The sequence below is a fragment of the Pelodiscus sinensis genome, chromosome 21 (assembly GCF_052426305.1).
Source record: "Pelodiscus sinensis isolate ZL-2025 chromosome 21, ASM5242630v1, whole genome shotgun sequence".
Classification (NCBI taxonomy): domain Eukaryota; kingdom Metazoa; phylum Chordata; order Testudines; family Trionychidae; genus Pelodiscus; species Pelodiscus sinensis.
In genome coordinates, this window is record NC_143072.1 from 27154989 (window position 1) to 27179773 (window position 24785).

Here is a 24785-nt window from a genome sequence, read left to right on the forward strand (position 1 = left end):
ACTAGAGGGGTTCAACCTGTAGCTTCCACTGTCATTAAACAACACCTGTGTTGACAGGTTTGATATCCTAAGCCTTTGGCTGGACAAAGCATAAGAACATAAGAACGGCCGTATTGGGTCAGACCAAAGGTCCATCTAGCCCAGTATCCTGTCTGCCGACAGTGGCCAGCACCAGGTGCCCCAGAGAGGGTGGACCGAAGACAATGATCAAGCGATTTGTCTCCTGCCATCCCTCTCCAGCCTCTGACAAACAGAGGCCAAGGACACCATTTTATCCCCTGACTAATAGCCTTTTATGGACCTAACCTCCATGAAATTATCTAGCTTCTCTTTAAACTCTATTACAGTCCTAGCCTTCACAGCCTCCTCTGGCAAGGAGTTCCACAGGTTGACTACACGCTGTGTGAAGAAGAACTTTCTTTTATTAGTTTTAAACCTGCTCCCCATTAATTTCATTTGGTGTCCTCTAGTTCTTCTATTTAGGGAACTAATAAATAACTTTTCTTTATCGGCCCTCTCCACACCACTCATGATTTTATAGACCTCTATCATATCCCCCTCAGTCTCCTCTTTTCTAAACTGAAAAGTCCCAGTCGCTTTAACCTCTCCTCATATGGGACCTGTTTCAAACCCCTAATCATTTTAGTTGCCCTTTTCTGAACCCTTTCCAAGGCCAAAATATCTTTTTTGAGGTGAGGAGACCACATCTGTACACAGTATTCAAGATGTGGGCGTACCATAGTTTTATACAGGGGCAGTAAGATATTCTGGGTCTTCTTTTCTATCCCTTTCCTAATAATTCCTAGCATCCTATTTGCCTTTTTGACCGCCGCTGCACACTGTGTGGAAGTTTTCAGAGAACTGTCCACGATAACTCCAAGATCTCTTTCCTGGTTTGTCGTAGCCAAATTAGCCCGCATCATACTGTACGTATAGTTGGGGTTATTTTTCCCAATGTGCATTACTTTACACTTAGCCACATGAAATTTCATTTGCCATTTTCTTGCCCAATCACTGTTGCCCAAAGCAGCCACTGAACGAGTGGGGACAACTCTCCAGTATTCTGTACTATATTCTATCTTCCATGGTTTGGACCTCTTCCTAAAATGGCAAGATCCAAGAATGTGGAGGGAGAGAGATGAACTGTATCTAAATAACTAGACTCTACTTCTTTTAAATCCTGCTGTCCACAGAACACAATAGACAGCATTCTTCTCCAAGACAGATATCTGGAGAGAATGAGAAACTGAGGAATCACAATAAAGAACATGAAGTACTTACTCTATGTTCACACTCAGAGCATGAGCTACAACCCGCTAAAAACAATGTAATCGCTCAGTGATGAGTTTGTCTGTGACCTTCACATACATTGTTCTGAAAACAATTGGCTCATTATAGTCACATTTAGGTAGAAAATCTGCCATCACCAGGGTAGAACTAAAATATTCCTGGTAGTCATGCAGTTCTGTCCCCCCCCCTCCGCCCCCCACCAAAAAAGAAACCACAAAACCACCACAGGCTAATTTCTAACTCAAGGAAAACATAATTCAAGCTTTCTTGAACTGGCCCTTCCACTGCAGCATATGAGTTAAGGACAGGTTCATCCGAGTGTCAATGCTGAATGAGCAGAGAAGGAAGTAGTGGTGCTGCACACAATAGTCCTTATCAGAGTGTATTTTTAGGGCATAAAAACACACAATACATCTCAGAAATATTTCCTGTTTACATGCAGCTGTACTACCTATGTCCAGAGATACATTGTTTATCCTTTTGTCAGCTGAGAATTAGAAATTTCCTACATGGATACTAAATGAGGATAAGCTTCCTAAAGTTCCTTGGCAAACATCCTTCCTAGTTTAATAGAAAACAAAAAAAGTACTCTGACAATGCTGAACCATGAAGAGTTGCCATCATTATAGACAGAAGTAGTAAGTGACAATTTGCATTTTAACATGCAATACATAAATTTTGTTTAAAATACGTCTAGAAGCAACAGCTTCTTTGCAGGGAGAGGACAAAACATTCTTACCTTTTAAATCAACCTCTCCAGACTACTGGACCCCTTTCAGGAGTCTGATTTGTCTTGCACATCCCGTTTCACCTCACTTAAAAGCTACTTGCTTACAAAATGAGACAGAAAAAGTGTGTCACAGCACATTGGTATTGACCAATTGCTTACTTTCTCATTTCTACCATATTATTACAACTCAATTAGAATATAAATACTCTCCTTACACTTCAGTGTATAGTATATAGAGCAGTATAAACAAATCATTGTATGACATCTTAGTTGGTACTGACTTTGCTAGTGCTTTCTATGTAGCCTGTGGTAAACTGAGCAAGTATCTAGAAGAACTGATGTATCCCCTGGAAGACCTCTATCTTGGGTTGAGGCCCATTGTCTTAAATCACAAAATTAAACAGTTTTCTTGAATTAACATTAGAATAAATTTATTTTAAAATTAATTCAACTACCTAACTGACTTAAGCATTTTTAAAAAGAACATGCCAAGCAACATAGCTGGAGTCAACATTTCAAGTGTTTAACAAGTAAGAGGGAACCATCGCAAAGCGCTTTGGGCAAGGAGCTAAGTTGCAATCCTTTGTCTGAAATTGTCTGTAAAATTGTTTGGTGTGAGTGAAGAACATGTGTGAAAGCCATCACGGATGTGCAGATCCTCAAGGCGACATGAGACTCTTGGAGATGATCACAGAACATCCATTGTGCCCAAGGCTGAACAAATTAGCAGCACAGACAAGCCTTGAAGACAGGTAGACACTCCCAAAGGTGAGAATACAATTAAGAGATAGCAATGGGAAGCCCGACTATAACTGCAGGAAAACCCCAAGATTCACACATCAAGGACTGCAGCATGACAGTGTAAAACCCATAGACTCCAAAGGGATCTTACAAGTACAGGTTGAACATCTCTGGTCCGGCAATATCCGAGGCCAGTAGCCCTGAAGGCAGGAAGTAGAGCCTCGCTGGCAGCCACCAGGGCCTGGAAGCACAGCAGAGCCAAAGCCAACAGCTATGAGAGGAGCTGGTTGCGGAGGCGGGTGCCCTTCTAATAGAGCCCTGACTTCCACAGGTCTGGCAAACTCCCTTGTGCAGGTCCCAAGTGTGCCAGACCAGGGAGGTCCAACCTGTATAAAATTGGGGTGCTTTTGCCATAGCACACTGGATTCAGTCCTGCCTCAGCTTTGGATCATGACCAACAGAACCCAGCTCTTCACTCGTGTTCAATCTAACTGATCACCAGACTGACTTGAGGAGCTATGACAGATTGGTAACTACAAGCCTGAACCAAGAACTTTGAAAATGTAATTTGATTCTTTTAACTGTTTACTCTAGAGTCCTCTGACACTAACCATTTTATAAAGAGCACCTTCCAACTCCAATAACTAACCAAAGGGTAGTCCTCATGTGATGTTAAGGAGCAGGGATATGGGGAGCCATATAAACTTCCCTGCTCAGTGTTCAGCTCCTGAAATACTTGCAAAGATGCCCACAAATAGAATGTGTCTCCTGTTCAGCAGAAATTGGATTTTGGTCCCCTACAGTCACTAGCTGCGGTCGAGAATTTGAAGAACTGAGTCTTCTAGTCTTTTATATTTTCCCCATGAATCTCTTAATGGGAAGCTGAAAACAGATTTATATAAGCAATTTCAAATTCAGAAAGAAGAGCTTAAAAACTAGTTAAGTTTTTTGATGAAGTAGGGGCATTTGTTACATTTCCACTGAAAATGAAAACTACAAAAGTTCTTTTAGTGTAAAGCAAATTTTACACACCAATGGTACAAATATGACAATGGATACAATGTAATCTCATATTATTTCAGACTATTAACAATATTATGTTTCAAGACTTAGAGCTGTATTACTTCTTGTGCTGATTCAGAGTATTTTCTGACCCCACATTTGTGTTGGCAACTGAACAGTTCCCAGTGCCAAAGCATTAAGTTCAGATACCTGACAATGTAAATCTGACACTATGGGAACTAGAAACCTCAAAGATGCTCTTTAGTCCAAAGCTCTAACAAGTTAACCAGAGCATTCTACCTGCTGCTATTTCCAAAGCTTAAATCCAAGGTCTTCTTAACCCAGAACATCTTCTACCCCAGCCTAGTTCACAGTGGCACAGTTGCACCAATGTGTGTATCTATGCTGCTGTAAAGTCACTCATGTAGTTGCTCTATGTCAACGGGAGAGAGTTCCCTCATTAACACAATAAAGTCATCGCCATGACAGCACCAGCTATCTCAGCAGGAGAAGCTCTCCCACCAGCACAGCACTGTCCACGCCAGCACTTCTGTTACTGTAATTTATGTCACTAAGGTGTGTTTTACATACATTTACATAAATTATACCAACAAAAGTGGTAGTGTAAACATGTTTCAAGACTATTAGCAGGAAGGAATCCATCCTGTTTCCTCCACCCATTCTTCAAATATACACACCGATGTCTTTTGCTTCTACATTTCCTTTTCCTGATTGGAATTTTGTGTTTCCTGTAGTTTCATTATTGACAATACACTGAGAAATAAGTAACCTCAATTACCTATCACAAGTTTGTGTGGTGCTGAAGTTGCTTTGCCTTCTCTAGAAAGCATGGCATCAAGGAGACAAAACAAGTACTGTTTCTTAGCCCTGCAATTGAAGGCTCTTTGGAGCTTTTTCAGTGACCCCCAGAATTTCATGACCTTCACACCCATTCCTCCCCACCAAATCAGTTGCAATCAGATAACAAACCATCTATTTTTAAGCTTCTTTTAATTCAATTTAACAGCTAGAAAGGAGGAGTTAGTATTATGTGACCAGTTGGCTCTTTGCCAATATCTGCTCCGTGGTCCATAATTTGAGAACTATTTTAATGTTAAGCAACGGCATTTAAAAACAATTTATTTCTGAAACCACATGATATTGGATTTACTCCAAGTTTCCTGCTAGTATAAAAGGTCATTCTTGTCCATGAGAGTACTAGGCAAATTCCTGTATTACCAATGAAAGAAATCAAGTAAAATTTGGTTTGTTGGATATGTGCTTATCTTTAACATTTCAAGCAGGAAAATTCCTCAGAAAGACTACTGAAACATGACATTGTTTTGATATTACTTCTGTTGCCCCACTGTTGATTGCTTCCAAAGATATCATTAGCTCACATTTATTCAAATTTCAAAAATACTTTAAAATAAGCTCATAAATGTACATCTAATAAATAAATGTTTTAAAAAATAATTTTACTTAAATTTTGAAACACTAAAAAAAAAATCTGACAACTGCATGGTTACTAAAATATACAAAAAGCAGGAAAGCAGCAGGTCTGGAAGCTGCTGCAGAATGCAACTACTTCAGATTAAATAATTGGAATAGAGATTTGCACTATGATCTCATGTTGGCCAGCATGGATCAAGAGTGGTCATTACAGAACCACCAGAGAGTTAACTCCTATGGGGACAATAGAAATATTTCCACAAGAAACTATTTTCTACTGAGCTTCTAAAAGTCTATGATCTCAACAGCCCTACCTCTGCACCTCTGGGACATCTCTGCACTGCCTGACTCCATCTCCTACAGAAGAAAGTCTATAATCACTAAGACACAAGGAAGGTACACTTCTCTGACACGTGAATCAATATAGCTAAGTTCTGACTTCAGAACTCATTATATGGCTCTGAACTGTGGGGTTTCTCTATGCCATTGATGTTTTCCTGTGCTGGTTCTTTCTCTGCTAAACTTCTGCTTGGCTGAATCTAAAAGAAAAGAAACATATGTTAAAAGTTTACATTTGACACACATTTAGGAACAGTGTTACTCTAATAGTGAATATGCAATTAAATGAGTAAGATGTCCCACGCAGACTTCTCAGAACTGACAAGTAATACAAATAGATTCCATTTGGTGATTACTGTTGCACTGAGATGACTATTCGAAAGTACAGCTAGGGTTGCCAGTCCGGTTTTTGGGCCCTCTGTCCGGTAAAAAAAATTCAGAAAATACTGGACATCTGCAATGCCTGGTATTTTCTGGTTTTCCGGCTGGGCGCCTGATGGAATCCTGGCAGGGACGAGGGGAGTGGCTGGGAGGCAGGGCGTGATTGGCAGTTTTCTTGACTAGAGCCCTTCACGTATACAAAACCAGTATTCACATCTGATCTGCAAACATGGTCACCAGATGGAAAGCTTGTATCTTCAAATTTGCAGCCCACTACTCTTCACACCGTCTCACAATGTAAGAACCTCCCGAGAGGCCCTGCTCCTAAGAACAGTGCTGACGCTGATGTTTCAAGCCTCCCAGAGGGCACTGGCACAGCCGCAGATGCAAGACGGACTATGTATGGTATTTCACAATGACTCAAGCAAAGAATGCTGGTTTAGGGACAAGCAGAAACAGCCATTTCCTGTAGACTATGCACTTGTAACATGTTCCTCAGACAGATAACCTTCTGTTTATGTTTCAGTGTCCCACTATTTCTATGTTTATAAATAGGCCCAAAAAAGAATGAGGTAAGTCTATGGAGAACAGGCCTCAATGGTATTAGCCAAGATGGTAGAGGATGTGGTTCCATGCTCCGGGCAATCCTACACCTCTGATTGCTAGAAGCTGGGAAGGGAAAATAGGTGGATCTCACCAAAATTGCCCGGTTCTGTACACTCCCCCAAAGCTCTGGTACTGGCCATTGTTGGAGACAGGATACTAGGCAAGATGGACCGTGATCTGATCCACTCGGGCCGTTCTTACATTTTTACAAACATCTAGCTGCATATAAAGGGAAAGACACAAGACTCCTGCAGCATTAACCAAAACTCCAGAACATTTTACCTGGAAGGGCTGGCTGATACCAGCTATAGACTGCATATTATGGCTATAATAACAAAGGAGAAACTCTCCTCCTCCATGCGGGATCTCGTCAGCACTGATGTAAACCTGTCAACAAGACAGATGACAACCATCAGTAATTCCACTGACAAAGCAAGTAGTAAAAAGCAGCCTTTATCATCCACTAGAACTAGGTCATAAAAGACAATACTGAATCTTTACAAGGGATTCACCTTATATATGTAAAGCAGGGAGGGAGGAAAGGTATTTCTTAACACTTCAAGGGCTAGGGCTTCGCTTCTTCCAGGAAAGCGAAAAGGTGCTCACTCTTACCATGCTATGGATTTCTACGGAGGCATCTGTGCGCACATGATACTTCAGAGAGAGAAAGTCACAGGCTACCACTCTTGGCGCAACTTCTGTAGCCTTACATTAATCTCTCTCTTAGTAAGACAAAGTGGGTGAGGTTATATCTTGTATTGAACCAACTTCTGTTGGTGAGAGGGACCAACTTTCAGGCCACACAGAGCTCTTTCAGGCTTGGGAAAAGTGCTGCAAGTGTGCAAGGTGGAACTAATTGTTTAGCCTCATTAGTTAGCACATATCCTACTCTAAGGGACCAGTCAAGGTAGTGGCTTGTGAACACCTCTGCAGTTGTTGGACAAAAAGAAGGGTTACATATGATTGCAATAAACCACAAATCCAGGGTCTCTCTTCAATCCACAATTTTTAGTGTCTAGCAGTTATAACTTTAAGCTCCCAAGCCAGCAGGGATGACAGCCACCACAGGCCTTGGGTCAAGGTATGGGGGCAGGGCTTGCTCCACAACCCCAGCAGGGGCAGGGCCTCAGGTGGAAGGGATAGTGGCAGCCAGCCCTCAGCACTGCCCGACCACGGTACACCCTCCCCCCCAAACCCTCAGAGATGTGTGGAGCCCTGGCACGGCACTTCAACAGCAATTCAAAGGGACCAGAGGCTCTGGCCGCCACCACTGTCACAGTAGCAGCGTCTGGGAGTCCAGGGCCCCTTTGAATCGCCAGGCCCCAGGGCAACGGTCCCCTTTCCCCCATCCTGGTGGCAGGCCTCTCCCAGGCTCAACTCTTGAGTGCTGCATTGGTTTCATTTGAAGACAAGGCCTGAGAGATCAGAGAGCAATCCCTTTGTGAAAAGCGTTTAGCCACAGATAGGGTGTGTTTGCCATTTATCACTTTATTGTGAGAGTCCATTCAAGAGCATAGAGATTGTCTGGTTTCACCAACATTGTCGTTACTAGGCCATTTAGTGCACTAGAGGAGATGTGTCACATTATGACAGGTATGTACAGGATCCATGGATCTTGAAAGGTGGGATCTGCATGGGTTGCTCTGAATGGGTGTATCCTGGTCACTGGAGACTCTGCTTCTCACAATGGGCTTGGAGAGGATGGGGGTCTGTTTGAAGGCCTAAACCATCAGTGAACACTTTTCACAAAGCACTCAAGATCAGTCGTCAGCCTGGAAGCTTAAAATTATAACTCTGCTAGACACTAAAAATCCTGGACTGCGCAGTGATCCTGAATATATGGCTTATTACTACAACAATCTGTAACCCACTAACCCCCTCCCCTTAGCATATGTGCTAACATTGTGCTAAACAATCTGTTCCACCTTGCACTTAGCTGTGACACTTGGGCCAGGTCTAAACTAAAGGTGAAAGTCAACCTAAGGTACACAACTGCAGCTATTACAGTGGTGTAGCTGGAATCAATATACCTTAGGTTGAATTTCTGCAGCATCCCCACTGCAGGAAGTCGACAGGAGAAACTCACCTAACAACTTCCCTTACTCTTTGCATCACGATGGAGTACCAGGATAGATGAGGGTGCCATCAGTGGTCAATTTAAAGGATCCTTACTAGTCCTTCTAAATCGAACCCCAGGAGATCAATCTCAGGGTAAGTGAAGACAAGCCTTTGGAGTGCATTTCCCAGACCTGAAAAAGAGTTCTGTGTGGCTTGACATTTTCTCTTTCTTCCCAACAAAAGTTGGTCCAATCCAATATTAACCCACCCACTCTGTCTCTCCGATATCCTGGGACAGACATAGCTACAAACATACTGCATATATTTCTTAGTAAGCTGTATCTGATGTAAAAGGTATAGAACTACCCTCACGTTTCATAGAGATTGAAACTATCAGTGACCAGGGATAGCAGAAAACAACAGATCAAACCCCACATTGGCACTGTCACCTAAGCAGCTCTCTCTTTTCAGAGATTCTCAGTATCCACTGGAGTATAGGACTAGAAAATCTGATCTGTCCATTTGTTAATCCTGCACCCACAAGATTTTATCCCTAAATAAAAGGATGTTCACTTTATTTGCAATTAATCTGAACCTCTGTTTCATCTAATAAAACCTCTGGAACTAAACAAAATTTGCATGAAAAATAACACAGCTTTCACTCTTATTTTGATCCCTTTCAGAACAGTATCACTAGCTAGCTTTCTATGATTTTTTTTGTTAGTTCTGGACATCCAACTCTCCAGTCATCTGAAGTAGGCTGTGCCCACGAAAGCTCATGACCATCTACATGTTTTGTTAGTCTTTAAAGTGCTACCAGACTATTTGTTGATTTTTAAATTTATTTCTATGACACAGTAATTAAATTATATAAAAAGAAGCAAAATTCTCAAGAAAAAAGGATCAAAGATTACAACAAAAAGCGATATTAACTGGACATTCACTGATTCGCTATGACAAAATCAAATGATAGCTATGCTATAATGAACAACCCTTACTGTCATGGAAGCAAAAACAGATAGCCACTTATGTCAGAGATAGAGGCACATTTATCAAATATGACAGGGTCTCGCCAGAGGGTTACAAAAGAGTAACGGAAGGGAGGTATATTAGTCTCAGACTGAGTAAATCTCTGTTGCCAGGGTAAACTGGCAGGGGCTAGTCCAGAACCAGTGAGAACTTGCCAGAATCAATCACAGCAATTAAGCACCCTGAGCTAATTAAGTGGGCTTACAGAGTGAAGTGAGCCTAAGCTAGTTAGAACACTGATTAAAGAACCAGCTAAGAGTGGTTCTATAGAGAACTTCTCTGCAGTTAGTTAGCGCACAAGGAGTTACAAGCGCTACAGAGAGTCTGAGAGGAGCAAGCACCAGTGAATACTAGGAGGAAGAGTCTGAAATAAGGAAAGTGCTGGGGAAGGTATGGGGAAGTAGCCCAGGGATTTTGTAGCTGTTTCACAGCTGGTATTGGAAACCTTTATAGGCAGTTGCTATTACAAGGCCCTGGGCTGGAACCCAGAGTAGAGGGTGGGCCCAAGTTCCCCCCAACACCCATGTCCCTATTTCTACTTGGGGAAAAGACTGGCTGAGGAAAAGACAGGGGTCTACCCAGCCCTGTATCGTTTGGGGGTCCATCGAGACTGTGGAGTTTCATTTCCCTCTAAGCCTTATGCTGCCCAATGATTAAAGTAGCTCAATGAACAGCAAGGTGATGCCCTAGGTGGTGTCTAAATTGAGGGCTGCTGTGAGCCTCTGAGGCAAGCAATCCAGCTGAAAGCACAGGACCCACCAAGTTTGAGTAGGAGCTTTGTCACACCAAAGAAGACACAGTTCTCTATACAATGAAGCGTTATTTCAGGGGTGGGGGGGCACATTAAAATAAAACACTGTCTTGGCAGCACACTCAGACCTAGGAAAGAAGTGGGAACAGAGAAAATGTGTTACATCATTTTGCAAAAACCCTAATAAAACGAAGAGTGGTGAAGATGGGCTACAAAGACTTCCTTATTAGCTAGCATTCCTTCAGCTGAAGAAAAATTACTCTTATATAGAGCACTGAAAACGAGCATGGGGGGAAAACAACAGAGGCAGGAGCCTTTGAATCCAACAATATTTGAAGTCCACACTAAATGCATACATATATATATATAATTCCCTCACTTGAGTAACATCTTCACTTGATGAAATTTCATCATCTTTTACCCATGCATAGGTCACATAGTCATTCACATGCCTGAAGGCCACCTGCAAGGGAAGACAGAAGTTATCAGCTCTCTAAAAAGTAAAGCAAGACACATTGGGACTATGTGAAAAACCAGAGTGTAAGAGATCTGCACTTTTTAGTATATATTACTGTAAATGTAACTACAAACATTTTAAAATTAAAACTATTTTCAAAACATGCCCTGAGCTTGCTTGTGTGTGTGTGTGTGTGTGTGTGTGTGTGTGTGTGTGTGTGAGAGAGAGAGAGAGAGAGAGAGAGAGAGAGATAAAGAGAGAGAGAGAGAGAGAGACTGATTTTCTCTCTGGCCTTTTCCTTCCATTAATGTTCTCCCTTGCTACATTATACCAGTAGGCAGGGACACTTTGTAGCAGGGATGGTTCTTTGCTATGTCGTGTATCTAGAACACATTGCATAAATAATAATTTACCACTGTTTACAAAAATAGTATTTCTAGGGATGTTAAAAATCATTATTTTTCTGTCCAGCTAGACGTATTACCAAATAACTAAGAGTTTGGTGGCCCTAGCCATACTGAAATTATCAGTGACCAGTAACACTAGAGAATAATTTGCATTTTAGGTCTCCAATTAAGGGAAGCATTCAATGTCTAAAACTACTTTACCACCCGCAACCCGCCTCTGCATTATTGAAAAGGCATTTTCATTCTGCAGAAAGGCGTGATGTTCTGGTAACATTACCTGGTAGAGCCCAATCCAGTCCCAGGTGCTGCTTGGAAATTCAGATACTGTGGAATAGCTGATTGTAACGTCCTGTGCAGCATTCCACTCACCTTCCGGATTCACAGTGACCAGTGGAGTGGACAAAAGAGGTTTTAGCTAGATAAAAAGGAAGCTTACTTTAAATAATGCAATTCTTTATATCCATCAGTTAGGCCTGTCTACACTGAAAGCTATTTACCTAGTCATGACCCTTGGGGGTGTGAAAAATTAGTTAGGTCACCCTGACCCACCGTGTAGACTCAAGCTAGGTCAACAGCAGAATTCTTCTGTTGACCTAGCACCTCTTGGAATGCTTTTCTCCATTTCTGTACTTAGTCCACCTCTCCAACCATATCTGAAGTGTCTGTGCAGGCACAGCTGTGCTACTTCAGCATCTGTAGAGTAGACCAATGGTTCAAAGCCTTTTTCTTTCTGAGGGCCTCTCCAACATGCACCAAACCTCCAAGCCCAGCAGGAGAAGGGGGCAGAGGGGAAGATGGGCAGGCTGTGCCATAGTCTGACCTCTGGGCTGGGGTGGCACAACAAAAATTATAATTTGGAGGATGGGAGATGGATCAGTACGACAAGTCTGAAAACTGCTCAGGGTTCAGGCAGGGAGAGACAGGAGCTGTGTGCAGTGAGGGAAGTAGCTCAGGTGCATGAAGAAGGATAGGTAGGGGCTGTGTGTCCAGAGGGTACCCTCCCCTTCCCCTCTAGTCACTGATTCCCAAGGGCTTTCCCAAGCACCCCCTCCCCCGGCTCTTACCACCTGTGCAAGCAGTAAAGAGGGGCTGGAACTGAGCCCTGGACACCAGCAGCAGGAGATGGGGGAGCACCAAGGTTGCCTGCTTCATGTCACCAACCAGAACAGCAGTAAACTGTTCCCACACTGCCCCATTCCAGCTTCCCACCTACAACCTGGCCAGGGGACAGGGCATTGGGGGACAAGGAGGAAGTACTGAGCTGCCCCCAAGACTGTCCCACTCTGCAGTTTGTGGGGAGGCAGCCTCAATTTTCCCATGGGACACCCTGAAATTGGCTCGCAGCTCCCAAGGGGACCCCACACCCCCTGCTGAGAACTGAAAGTGCAGACTAGCCCGCGATATTTCACCACTGGTTTTCTGCAACATCTGTGGTGGACCCTTAATCGCACAGGGATAAGGGGAACATTTGACAGCAAAAGCAGAGGGATTATGGGGGAATATTAGACATCATATAGCTGGACTCGAGTAAGGCTTCTGATATTCTCATAAACAAAGTATACAAATACAGTCTAAATAAAGTTGTTATATAGTACTATGGGCTTACAGCTAAATGAAAAACTGTTCTTAGAGAGTAATCGTCCTTTATGTGCTCTCAAAAGGGGAGGTCCCACAAAAATTTATTCACAGTCCAACATCGTTCAACATTTTAATTTACAACGAGGACAATGGGTGCTTATAAAATCTGGAGATGCCACCAAACTGGGAGGGGCTGAAAACACTTTGGAGGACAGGGTTAGAATTCAAAATACTGATAACTTGGAGAACTGGTCTAAAATCAACACAATGAAGTTCAATAAAGATGAGAGCAAGTGCTACACGTAGGAAGGGGAACTTAAACGTACTTATACAACAAAGGGGAAAATACATGGCTTCACAACAGTATGGCAGAAAAGGAGCTGGCAGTTACAGCAGATCACAAGTTGAATATGAGTCAATAGTGAGATATGGATATGAAAAGGGAAAATGTCATTCTGGGAAGTATCAATGGGAATGTCATATGGAAGACCATTCAGTTCCATTCAGCAGTGGGGAGGCCTCAGCTAGAATACTGAACCCTTCAAGAAAGACAAGAACAAAATGAAGGGAGCCCAGAGGAGAACTACAAAAGTCAGAGGTTTAGTAAACATGACCTGTGAGGAAGGGAGAAAGAACTGGGCATGTTAGGCTAGAGAAGAGAAGGCTGGAGAGGCCAAGATGAGAACAGTCTTCAAATATGTAAAAGGTTGTAATAAAACAGACAGTGATCAACTGGTCTCCATTTCCACCAGGTCAAAACAGGAAGTGATTGGCACTATTAACAGCAAGGGAGATCCAGGCTGGATATTAAGAAAAGCTTTCTAACTCTAAGGATAGTTAAGCACTCAAACAAGTTACTTATTATAGAGATTCCCTCATCCCTATCACTGGGCAAGGGGTCTGAGACCAAGATTCACAAACTGTTGTCAGGGTTGGTCCTAGTATACTTACGCCTTCCTGAGTGTGGATGGATGGACTAGACCAGTGGTTCTCAAACTTTGGGCTCCAGAGCCCTTTCCATGCGTAAAAATGTATGCGGAGCCCCAGCAGTCCACTGATTGTATGTGTTGTTCCTATCGATGTTTCCAGTTTGTCAACCTCACGGAGCCCCTGGAGATGTCAGGCTCTGCGGAGCACAGTTTGAGAAACACTGGACTAGACAGCCACTTGAGGGCTCTCTCAACTCTACAGTTCTATGATTATGTTCAGGAGCAAAGGCTTAAAAGTTTTAAAATCCCTGAAAGATCTGCTTCTCAACCTGAGTCACGAGGCTAAATGTCTGAGGAAGAAAAAGCATTTGCCCATTTGTAAAAAAGACAGTGTTTGTCACATTTCTGCTTATGACTTACATAAAAAGATTCAGAGAACCTAATGTCATAGATCAGGATTAATTTTAGTTTTGCGTTTAAGATTACAATACCCTAATGGGGAGCTATTGGCTCAAGAATTATAAAACTAGGACAGTACCTGAAGGGCAAAGGTTCCTGTAACAGGTTTGTGATCACTGATGCCATAGCTCATATGACTGATATAGCTATTCAGGGTCACAGATATTGTCTGCTCTCCTTCAGACAATTCTCTGTCCTCTGATGGATGATGGGAGAGATTCTTCACCTTCCAAAGAATTCGATCTGTCCATGCTGGCTTCCGTTTCTTCCCACTACAAGAAGATAAGCAGAGAGAGTGAAAGGAGAAAAAAAAAGTGACCAAAAGCTACATTATGCAACCACATAACAGCTATTCAAAGTTGATCCGAAATCACCAAAAATTATTACAACATTCAAAGCAATCACATCTCAATTTCATTTTATAACTGCTCTCACAGGTACTACAGCCAGACCCATGGCTTATTTTATTTCAACTGAACTCCACTGTAACAGATCAGCTTTCATGGGTCCCTCTAACTGGAAAGAAATAAAATGAAGGAACGGGTTGGTTAGTCAGTCAGTCACATACAGGAAATGATGCTTTCTCCTAGAACTCACTGCAAGAACATGCAAGAATCTAGAGTTAATACCCAAACTACCCTGACCTCAAGCCAATGGCCTTCCTTGTGGGGCTTAGGATTTGGGTTCAGGCACTTCCTGCCTTTTGCTGATCTGTGTCAGCAAGCGAAGTTTTTTTTTAAAATATATTCTCGGTTCCAATTCTTTTTTTCTAATATTTTTAAAAGAACAGGAATAATTCAGTAGTAATAGCCATCTGGACAGCTTCCCTGATGCTAATTATGTAGCTATTTGTTTTTCCATACATTTATCACCTGGTATGAGAGACAACAATGGATTCTGGCAAGCTACTCTAGTGTGTACACAAGCTTAATATAGAAGCTTTTCTGTAATAAAATGCTTTATAACATCTAACAGAGGAGTGATATGTTATCGACAAGCAGCAGATTCTTGTATCTAAGTAGCCTGCAATTTATGCACCATGTCAAAACTGCAGCCAACCACTATGGTTTGGTGTTTCCTTTTATACCATATATCAACAAAAAGAGAAGACACGAGCCTTTCTGGATTCTCTCTGTGATGGGAAGATGACTTTAAAGCCACAGTCCTCTGTATGGATATACCGCTTCACAGTGAAATGGAGAAAAGATCATACCCTATGAGAGAGGAATTAGAATGCACTGCGTTGAACTGAATTACAAGGGTTACAGAGGCAGGATATGTAAGGAAAACTGTCAGTTTGACAACTTTCAACAAACTACCATAAACTGGAGGCACTGCTCACATTAAAACGAAGCACCCTTTCCCTTCCCTACATGCAGGTCTGAGTCACCTTAAATGAGGGAAGAATTTTAAGCAATCAAGCAATATACACATGAGGGAACCAATCCCGTGTATGCCAGTAACCATACAAACTGACAGAAATCTTTACAAGCTGTAGTATATGTCTCCTCTGCTGTGCAAGGCAATACCAAAATGAAGAACCTGAATACCATGTTAATACACTGTCTCCTTTATCTGGTGATATGGAATATCCAAATAGAGGTGGGAAGCTCAGAAGTATATACCACTATCCAGAACAATATAAATATACAAATCCATTGACAGATAGTGAATGACTGGTTGGTTGGTTTAAAGCACCTTTTGTGGACATACTGAGAATGCCAAAAGGCCTTCCTGTGCCCTCCTTAGGTGAGTCAAAAAACTTACATTAGTATTAATAAAACTGAATGGGCACATTAGAGCTGTTCTGAGTGAAGTGACTTGCATTACAGAGAGAGTATTCATTTTATTCATCTTTAACAAACTAATACTTCATTAATTACTGCGTCAAGATTTCTCAAGTCGCATCGTTACTTATAGTTCTTGGTTACGCGACAGCTATCTGATCATGCTCAGATGAAGAGCCCAGTGTTTTCAGTCCAGACAAATACATTAAGATTAGTCTCAGTGACTGATTCTCTTGAAGTGCCACAGCAGAGAAGATGATGCTACAACTTCAATTAGATTCAGGAAATTCCTGCAGAAAATCTGAAGTCTGATTTTCAAATATTTCACAAGAATCAAATCAAAATCTCTGAGTGAGCCTTGCTTTGATTCTGCAATATCTACAATCTAAGAAAGCCAGAGAGTTTTCGCCTTACTTAAGCCAAAATAGTGTCTTCTGCCCCCTGAAAATAAAAATAAAGATAAATATAAGTCTCCTGAGGGTCAGGAGCCAGTTTCTCCATTGCAATGTGTCCTGCACATCTTGTAAAGATTGAAGCAAGTCAGAAACAAATTAAATTCACAGATTAAATATTTTACAATCTTATGTGTATCCCTGGGAGTGCACAGATGTCTTCCAGGGTATATATCAACTCATCTACATATTTGTCTCATTTTACAACATACAATGGCTTCTTTATACTGCTTTAAATATAGTATTTCAAATAATTTTATACGGTGATAAAAAGGAAAAAAAAATCGGCAATTTTTCAGTGTGCTGTGACACTTTTGTATTTTTGTGTCTGATTTTCTAAGCACGTAATTAAATGAGGTGAAGCAACTGAAAATTTCCCTGTGATGTTCCAGAAATTGCATCACTCAACATTAAATATCTAAGGAATAGAACGGACTGCAAATGTGCAGCATCTTATATTAATTTATTTAAAAATTCAGACCATTTGTTTTACCCCAAAGCTTTTAATTGCAACATTAGTCTCTTATGACAATTTATAGGCCTCGTTTGTGTGTTAACATATTTAAGTGATCAGACTTTTTTGCTCGCAGATAGAAACTGTTTAAGATATGAAAAATAGGGCTTTCAAATGTGGAAAGTTCCAATGTCCAGTGTTTAATATATTAATCTAGAAAAAGTGGTAAACAGAGAGGCGTCAAAACATGGTGAACAATTATTTCAGTTAGCCAAAACTAGAGATGGGGAGTTCTGGGGCATGTGGCATGCAGAAGTTGTTTTAGAAGAGGCAATTCTGGGTTTTTAAATGGGATGTAAATTCATGTTTTAGCGAGCGCCACTAATTCATGAGGACCGGAAAGATAACCTGCCCAGAGAAAAAGCATTTCATGGCTTTGTGAGGTTCCTTGAATCCTCCTCTGAAGTATCTGGTATAGGCCATTCCAAGAGATAGATAACAGTGAAATATCAGTATAGTAATTCATCATTCTCTTATGAAGTCATGAACATCAGTTTTCACATTCAGAAGAAAAAAAGCTAAGCACATTTTGTTTTAAAAGAAAATGGGCTCAGAATATGAGAGTATCAACAGAAAGGGTATTCTTTTATTAAAAAACAAAGTTTGGCATCTGAAGACAATGCTTTTGGATAAAAAGATTTGGTGCCTGCATTGTCCATCTAGCCCTTCCAAAAGCAAGCTCAGGTCCACATTGCAACTCCCATTCCCCTCATGTGACATGGATACCCAGCTCTCTTTAGCCAGAGGGGCTTGTTTATTCAGCATTGCCCCTTGAATCAGCTGAATAAATAATAGCTCCAATAGCCGCATGCAGTACTCAATACTGGCAGTGGATATCAAAGACTGGGGGAAGGATGAATCTCCCCAAATAGCCTTTGATGGCTCTACCCATGTACTGCCCCCTGACCCTTTCCTACTTCCTGATGTGGTGCTGGGGGGGGGGGCTCTTCCCCCCCACATATTTTGAGCCCCAGGCTGTGCATAATGGGGGCTGGCCTGAGCTCTGGCATGATGGGGGCAACGCCACCCACACTCCTGGCACTTCAGGGTTGGAGATGTGGAGGCTCTGGGACTGATGCACCAGCCCCCCACCCACCAGGCTGCAGGACTGGGGTGGGGGACTGCACTACTCTCCTGACAAACTGCGGGAACGTGATGCCCTCCCCCCAGCACTCCCCCCCAGGAGGGATAGCGCCCCAAGCACCTGCCAGCTATGATAGTCAACTAGCAATTTGGGACAAATCTAGGCCTATTTAATTGATCAGACTGACACTTACTATGGCACAAGGTTCAGCTCATCTCAATATAATATATAGTGTTTTTTACCTTGTGTCATACATGTCAGAGTGAAGGTTGAACTTGTAAGTGGGTTTAAATTGCAAGGGGCCCTCTATAAATTCCTGGAGAAAAGCTTCCTTCTTCTTTGCCATATTTAACTGAAGAAATAAAACAAGTATTATAAACAATGTGCTATTGAGGACAATATAAAGATTATGTTTAAAATCAGAGATAAAACAATCATTCATGAAGTGATGAGAAAGTGTCTTCTAAATAGGATTCAGAATTTTACATATTGCAATACTTCTTGCAAAGAAGATGCAAAGGAGCTTCCTTTGCTACTGCTAGAACCTTTACGCTAATTGTTCTAGAAACACCATAGTAGTTATTCTCGAAACGCAGATGTGCTATGGCCATCCCACTAATATTCTAAATGAGCTTGTGGGAGGTGCAGGAAGAGAGACAGACAACAGGACAATTTACAAGCCAGTAAAGTTCACTGAAACCTTCAGTCATGCACGGGCACTGCCCCTGAATCAGAATAAAACAAAGCAACAAATACAGTAGACTTCCGATAATCCAACATCCTTGGGACCCAGGGGGTGCCGGATTATCGGATATGCTGGAGTATTGGGAGGTACTCCGGCGGGGTGCTGTAACGGGTCAGGCAGGCGGGCGGGGGGTGTCGGGCGGGGACGGCGCGACGAGGGGCGAACCCTCCGCCGTGTTGCGGGAAGGTGTAAGCCAGCTGTGCGGGGCTTCCACCAAACAGGAAAACTCAGCTACCAGCTTGTAAGCAGCAGCAGTGAGGGGGCAAGAGGCAGGCAGCGTTCCCCGCCACCCACTCCCCGCCTTAAACAGCTGCCTGCCTCTCGCCCCCTCTCCACCGCCGTCTCTGGGCAGCTCCAATTGTCCAGCTGGCCGGAGCACTTCCGGGTTCCAGTCGGTGCTAGACTATCAGGAGTGCCAGACCACTGGATGCCAGACAATTGGAGTGTTACTGTATATATAAATTAAGTAGGGAAATATCTCAGACTGAAATGCAAGACTTCTCAGCTGTACCAGTCCCAGTAAGGAATGAATTAGGAAGAAGAATGGGAACTCAAAGATACTCTAATATCAGCTTTTCTGAACATGGAACCCCACTGTCCTTGAAGGAGCTTTGACAGAAGGTGAGAGCAAAAGCACCAAAGTAAATAATTATGTAGCACACGTCAGCACTGAAGATTAAAAAGGGACCATACCTGGTCTTTTTCCCATAGTAGATTGTATCGGCTATTGCTTATTGATTCTCGGACAAAATGGATTCCATAATCTGCTATCCGGAAGTTTAGATCTCCAAACCAGAAAAGAATGCTATTTAACAAACAAACAAACAAACAAACAAACAAACAGGTAGTAAGTGTTCGTGGTTTCCTAAAAAGCTACAGATATCTGCAGGGTACTGAAGGGGAAATCATGTATACAGGGATAGACTGCAACAGAATGTTGAAAAACATACATATTCCACTGCTTAGATACTTTTCTAAATGTCTAATCTCAACACTACAAACAATACCTTCATTTAGTTACAGTTAAGATTTCAAAACATCAAACCCCACAGTCCGAAACTTTAAAGGAATGGTGATCAAAATTCAGGGATAGTATCCTGCATCCCTTGCCACTTTTACATTGCCTAGAAATCAACACACTCCAGCATTCCACTTACACTTTCAATTCCAACAGGTTCAATTTCATCAAACATTTTGTGCTAGACTGCAAATGTAATGGTACCCTCAACAACATTAAGGCACAATAACTTCCAAATAACCAGTGTATATGACAATAAGATGGATCAATTTACTTGTAGCAGAGTATCTTCAAACACTGGTAAAGTCTGCTAAACCTGTAGACTGCAAGTTTCTTGAACCTGGGGAACATGCTGCTTTTTTAATTTATTGGAGATGGGAAATTAAACCTCCATGGAGCAGATTATCAACAATATTGAACACAGTACAAAAGAAGCATGGAAATTAGACTTTCCCTTTCATTTTGGAGTTCCGTATTTAAGATTTTGCCCTGCTGGGGAGTATCCTAAGGCTTTGCTGAACAACTAATTTCTTAGGGTTTTTTTTAAATATAGGGTTGGTGCACTTTAGTGGGTCAGTTCCCAAAGTCGGGGAGGAGAGATAAAATGACTGAAATATGAAATACTTTTATGTTGGTGCCCTGCACTACAGATAACTCTTTTTTTCTAAATTACAAAATATTTTCCTATATGCAATGTTGTTGTAGCCATGTAAGTTCCAGTATAGTAGAAAGACAAGGTGGGTGAGGTAATATTTTCTACTGGATCAACTACACAGCTCTCCCTCAGGTCTGGGAAATGTTAGTGTTCCAGCAAAAAACAAAGTGAAAGACTGTTTTGCATAAGCAGTTCACATATTTTACAAAACTATTTAAGGTGAAGTGGCAAGTTAACACCATTCCATTGAGGGGATGGGAGAGAGTCCCCTCTTGAATGAATCAGTCCATTGGTGCAGGGAAGGATTTCCCCCTTTGAATGAACTCCTATTTTTAGTCTTTAAAACATTTTAAATAATGAAAAAATGAAAATCAGAGTAGTGGCCTGAAACAGATATTACAATACTTAACTTAGAAAACTGACACACAGTATAATACTCAGGGCAATTAAGCAGTAAAGTGCACACTCGATCATAAGTCTAATTTTTTTGGTAAAAAATGACGCAGCAAAGCACAAGGGCCAGCTTATGAACGGGTCATTATGTTTTTACCAATTTTTTTTTAACCTGGGGAGAGGGTCAGCAAACTTCAGTTCCCAGCCCAGCAGGGCAAACTACTGGTACAATGGGATGTTTTATGTACTTGAAGTGTTTTCAGGCGCAGAGCCCCTCAGCTCTCAGTGGCTGCTGTTTGCCGTTCTGGGTCAATGGGAGTGGCAGGAAGTGGTGGCCAGCACGTTCCTTGGCCCACACTACTTCCTGCCATTTCTATTGGCTGGCAACAGCAAACAGCAGCCAATGGGATCTGACAGGCTCCGTGCCTACAGACACTTCAGGGAAACAAAATGTCCTATCGTGCCAGCAGCTTATGCTGACGAACTGAGACCAGAACTTTGCAAAGTGCAGACAGAGAGTCACTGCGATTTTTACAATTTTTTGTTTAACTTGGGGGGGATGTCAGCTTATGAATGATCAGGCTTATGACTGAGAATATATGGGTAACTTATCAAGAAGTGGTGGATGGAGGCTCCATCAGCAGATACTCCAGTAGGTAGATAAAATTGCAAAAATGCAGCAAAAGAGAAAAAACTCTACCTGCAGAGATAAAGGATACAGTATATGCATACAGTATATTGGTTGTATCTTCTGAAGGCCTCCAACCACGGGAAAGCTACACTACTCAGACCAGCTAACTAAATACTGCTTGAGACTGGCAGAGTACAATCCTGCAGTATAAGCCTCAGACCTCCAGATCTTTTCCAGATCTTTCCATTTGAATTCAAGGATCTCATCTTCACTGAGAAGACATTTGAAGTAAAAGTGAAAAGTGAAAAGTTCTCAGACAATCCTCTAAAACAATGTTATGGAAGTGAACCTAGGACAGACACTATCATCTCAGAAATGGCGCAGAAATAAAATTGTTCTAAAAGTTGGATGCAACACTCACTCATGGTCTAGAATATTTGGCACAGTCTCATCTTCAAACTGCTGCATTTCCAGAATTTTCTCAAAATCATCCAGTCGCTGCTCGGCATTCTCAATGTGAGCAGGCAAATGGCAGTTTATAAAGCAGATCATATGACCATAGAGGGACATGCGAATGGTGACTCCTCCTTTGTTCCCCTGATGCAGAAAATTAACAGCACTTTTTAAAGTTATAGTCAAAAGCTGCAAATTTATCCATTGCTACAACATAGGCAGCTTCAAACAGTGCTATTAAAGATACATATTTTGGTTTTATTTCAAACGTACTAAAGCAACATGCAACAGCCATCATTCAGAAACCTCTCAGCCAATAAACATATGACCTATATTGTGCAGGAGGTCATGCCATGGGATGATAATTACACTTTCTGGCTTAAAAAAAATTCTATCATAGAATCATAGAATGCTAGAACTGGAAGGGACCTCCAAGCACTATCCAGATACGAGGAGAGGCTGAGGGAGTTGGGTCTGTTTAGTCTGCAGAGCGAAGAGTGAGGGGGGTTTTGATAGCAGCCTTCAACTTCCTGAAGGGAGGTTCCAAAGAGGATGGAGAGAGGCTGTTCTCAGTAGTGACAGATGGCAGAACAAGGAGCAATGGTCTCAAGTTGTGGTGGGAGAGGTCCAGATTGGATATTAGGAAAAACTATTTCACTAGGAGAGTGGTGAAGCACTGGAATGGGTTACCTAGGGAAGTAGTGGAGTCTCCATCCCTAGAGATTTTTAAGTCTCAGCTTGACAAAGCCCTGGCTGGGTTGATTTAGTTAGGATTGGTCCTGCCTAGGGCAGGGGCCTGGACTTGATGACCTTCTGAGATCTCTTCCAGCTCTATGGTTCTATGAACAGCAGTTCTCAAACTTTTTGGGCTCCAGAGCCCTTTCCATGCGTAAAAATGTATGCGGAGCCCCAGCGGTCCACTGATTGTATGTGCTGTACCTATCGATGTCTCCAGTTTGTCAGCCTCGCAGAGCCCCTGGAGATGTCTTGTGGAGCCCTGGGGCTCCACGGAGCACAGTTTGAGAAACACTGATCTAGATCATCACTGACAGGTGTCTGTCTAACCTGCTCTTAACTATCTCCAGTGATGGAGATTCCACAACCCCTTAGGCAATTTATTCCAGTGCTTAACCACCCTGACAGTTAGGAAGTTTTTCCTAATGCCCAACCTAAACCTCTCTTGCTACAGTTTAAGCCCATTGCTTCTTGTCCTATCATCAGAGGCCAAGAACAACAATTTTTCTCCCTCCTCCTTATAACACTCTTTTAGATACTTGAAAACAGCTATCATGTCCCCCCTCAATCTTCTCTCTTCTAAACTAAACAAGCCCAATTCTTTCAGTCTTCCCTCATAGCTCATGTTCTTTAGACTTTTAATCATTTCTGTTGCTCTTTCCTGGACCTTCTCCAATTTCTCCACATCTTTCTTGAAATGTGGGGCCCAGAACTGGACACAATACTCCAACTGAGGCCTAATCAGCGCAGAGTAGAGCAGAAGAATGACTTCTTGTGTCTCTCTCAAAACTCCTCTTGCATTCCAGAATCATACTTGCTTTTTTTGCGACAGTATCACAGTGACTCATATTTAGCTTATGGTCCACTATGACCCATAGATCTCTTTCTGCAGTACTCCTTCCTAGACAGTTGCTTCCCATTCTCTGTGTGTGAAACTGATTGTTCCTTCCTAAGTAGAGTTCTTTGAATTTGTCCTTATTAAACTTCATTTTCTTTACCTCCGACCATTTCTCTAGATTATTCAGATCATTTTGAATTACGACCTCTATCCTCCAAAGCACATGCAACCCCTCCCAGCTTGGTATAATTTGCAGATTTAATGAGCGTACTCTCTATGCCATCATCTAAATCGCTGATGAAGATATTGAACAGAATCGGTCCCAAACCAGACCTCTGCGGAACCGCAATCGTTATGCCTTTCCAGCATGACTGTGAACCATTAATAACTACTCTCTGAGAATGGTTATCCAGTCAGTTATGCACCCACTGTATAGTAGCCCCATCTAGGTTGTATTTCCCTAGTTTATTGCTAAGAATGCCACGCGAGACTGTATCAAATGCCTTACTACTGTCTAGGTATACCACATCCACCGCTTCTCCCTTATCCACAAGACTTGTTATCCTATCAAAGGAAGCTTTCAGGTTGGTTTAACATGATTTGTTCTTTACAAATGCATGTGGGCTGTTACCTATCACCTTATTATCTTCCAGGTGTTTGCAGATGATTTCCTTATTTGCTCCATTCTCTTCCCTGGCACAGAAGTTAAACTGACTGGTCTGTAGTTTCCTGGGTAGTTCTTATTTCCCCTTTTATAGATGGGCACTAGATTTGCCTTTTTTTTTTCTTCTTCTGGAATCTCTCCTGACTTCCATGACTAGTTTCAAACTGGCTAGTACAGTGGTGACCATTCTGCAGCCTGTGGGCCACATGCAGTCCTCTGTGGTTCCACCTGTTGCCTGCAGACCCCCTGGCAACCTCCCTCCCCCATGTGCCTCTTGTGCACTGGAGCACCAGAGCCCTGCCCATCCTATTCCTCCCCCTCCCTCTCAGCACTTTCAGAGCATGCAAATCGCCTGATTCGTGCTCCGTCTCTGCTCCCCCCTAGAGCTGTCACACCGAAGTTCTTGGCATTCCAGCTCTGGGAGGGCGGGGGAGGAGCGGGAATGAAGCTCAAATCAGATGATTTCAACGCTCCAGAAGTTCTGTGAGGGGAGGAGCAGGTAAGTGTGGGATTCCAATGCCCCAAGGCGCAATGGGCGCAGGGGAGCAGAGCGATAGAATGGGGGGGGGCACAGGGCTGCAGGTGGAACCCCAGTGGGCCACAGGTT

The 24785-nt window shown here is 42.4% G+C and overlaps 1 protein-coding gene across 6 annotated transcripts in view; it reads right to left on the reverse strand.

The window, feature by feature from the left end:
• Nucleotides 1–2434: 2434 nt before the first annotated feature.
• The window catches only part of INPP5K (inositol polyphosphate-5-phosphatase K), a 43729-nt gene continuing 21378 nt past the window's right edge, over nucleotides 2435–24785 (reverse strand). For 5 of the 6 annotated variants that reach the window (XM_075904497.2, XM_075904496.2, XM_075904495.2 and 2 more), the window contains 9 exons: nucleotides 21910–22085; nucleotides 19485–19596; nucleotides 18289–18398; nucleotides 16411–16437; nucleotides 14289–14481; nucleotides 11521–11658; nucleotides 10759–10842; nucleotides 6824–6928; nucleotides 2435–5754 (listed from right to left, as the gene is read on the reverse strand). In XM_075904497.2, the coding sequence (XP_075760612.1) occupies nucleotides 5656–5754; nucleotides 6824–6928; nucleotides 10759–10842; nucleotides 11521–11658; nucleotides 14289–14481; nucleotides 16411–16437; nucleotides 18289–18398; nucleotides 19485–19596; nucleotides 21910–22085 (1044 nt within the window). In that variant the 3' untranslated portion in view covers nucleotides 2435–5655. The remainder of the gene's footprint in view (nucleotides 5755–6823; nucleotides 6929–10758; nucleotides 10843–11520; nucleotides 11659–14288; nucleotides 14482–16410; nucleotides 16438–18288; nucleotides 18399–19484; nucleotides 19597–21909; nucleotides 22086–24785) is intronic. The other variant, XM_006127020.5, reaches the window with a different exon arrangement.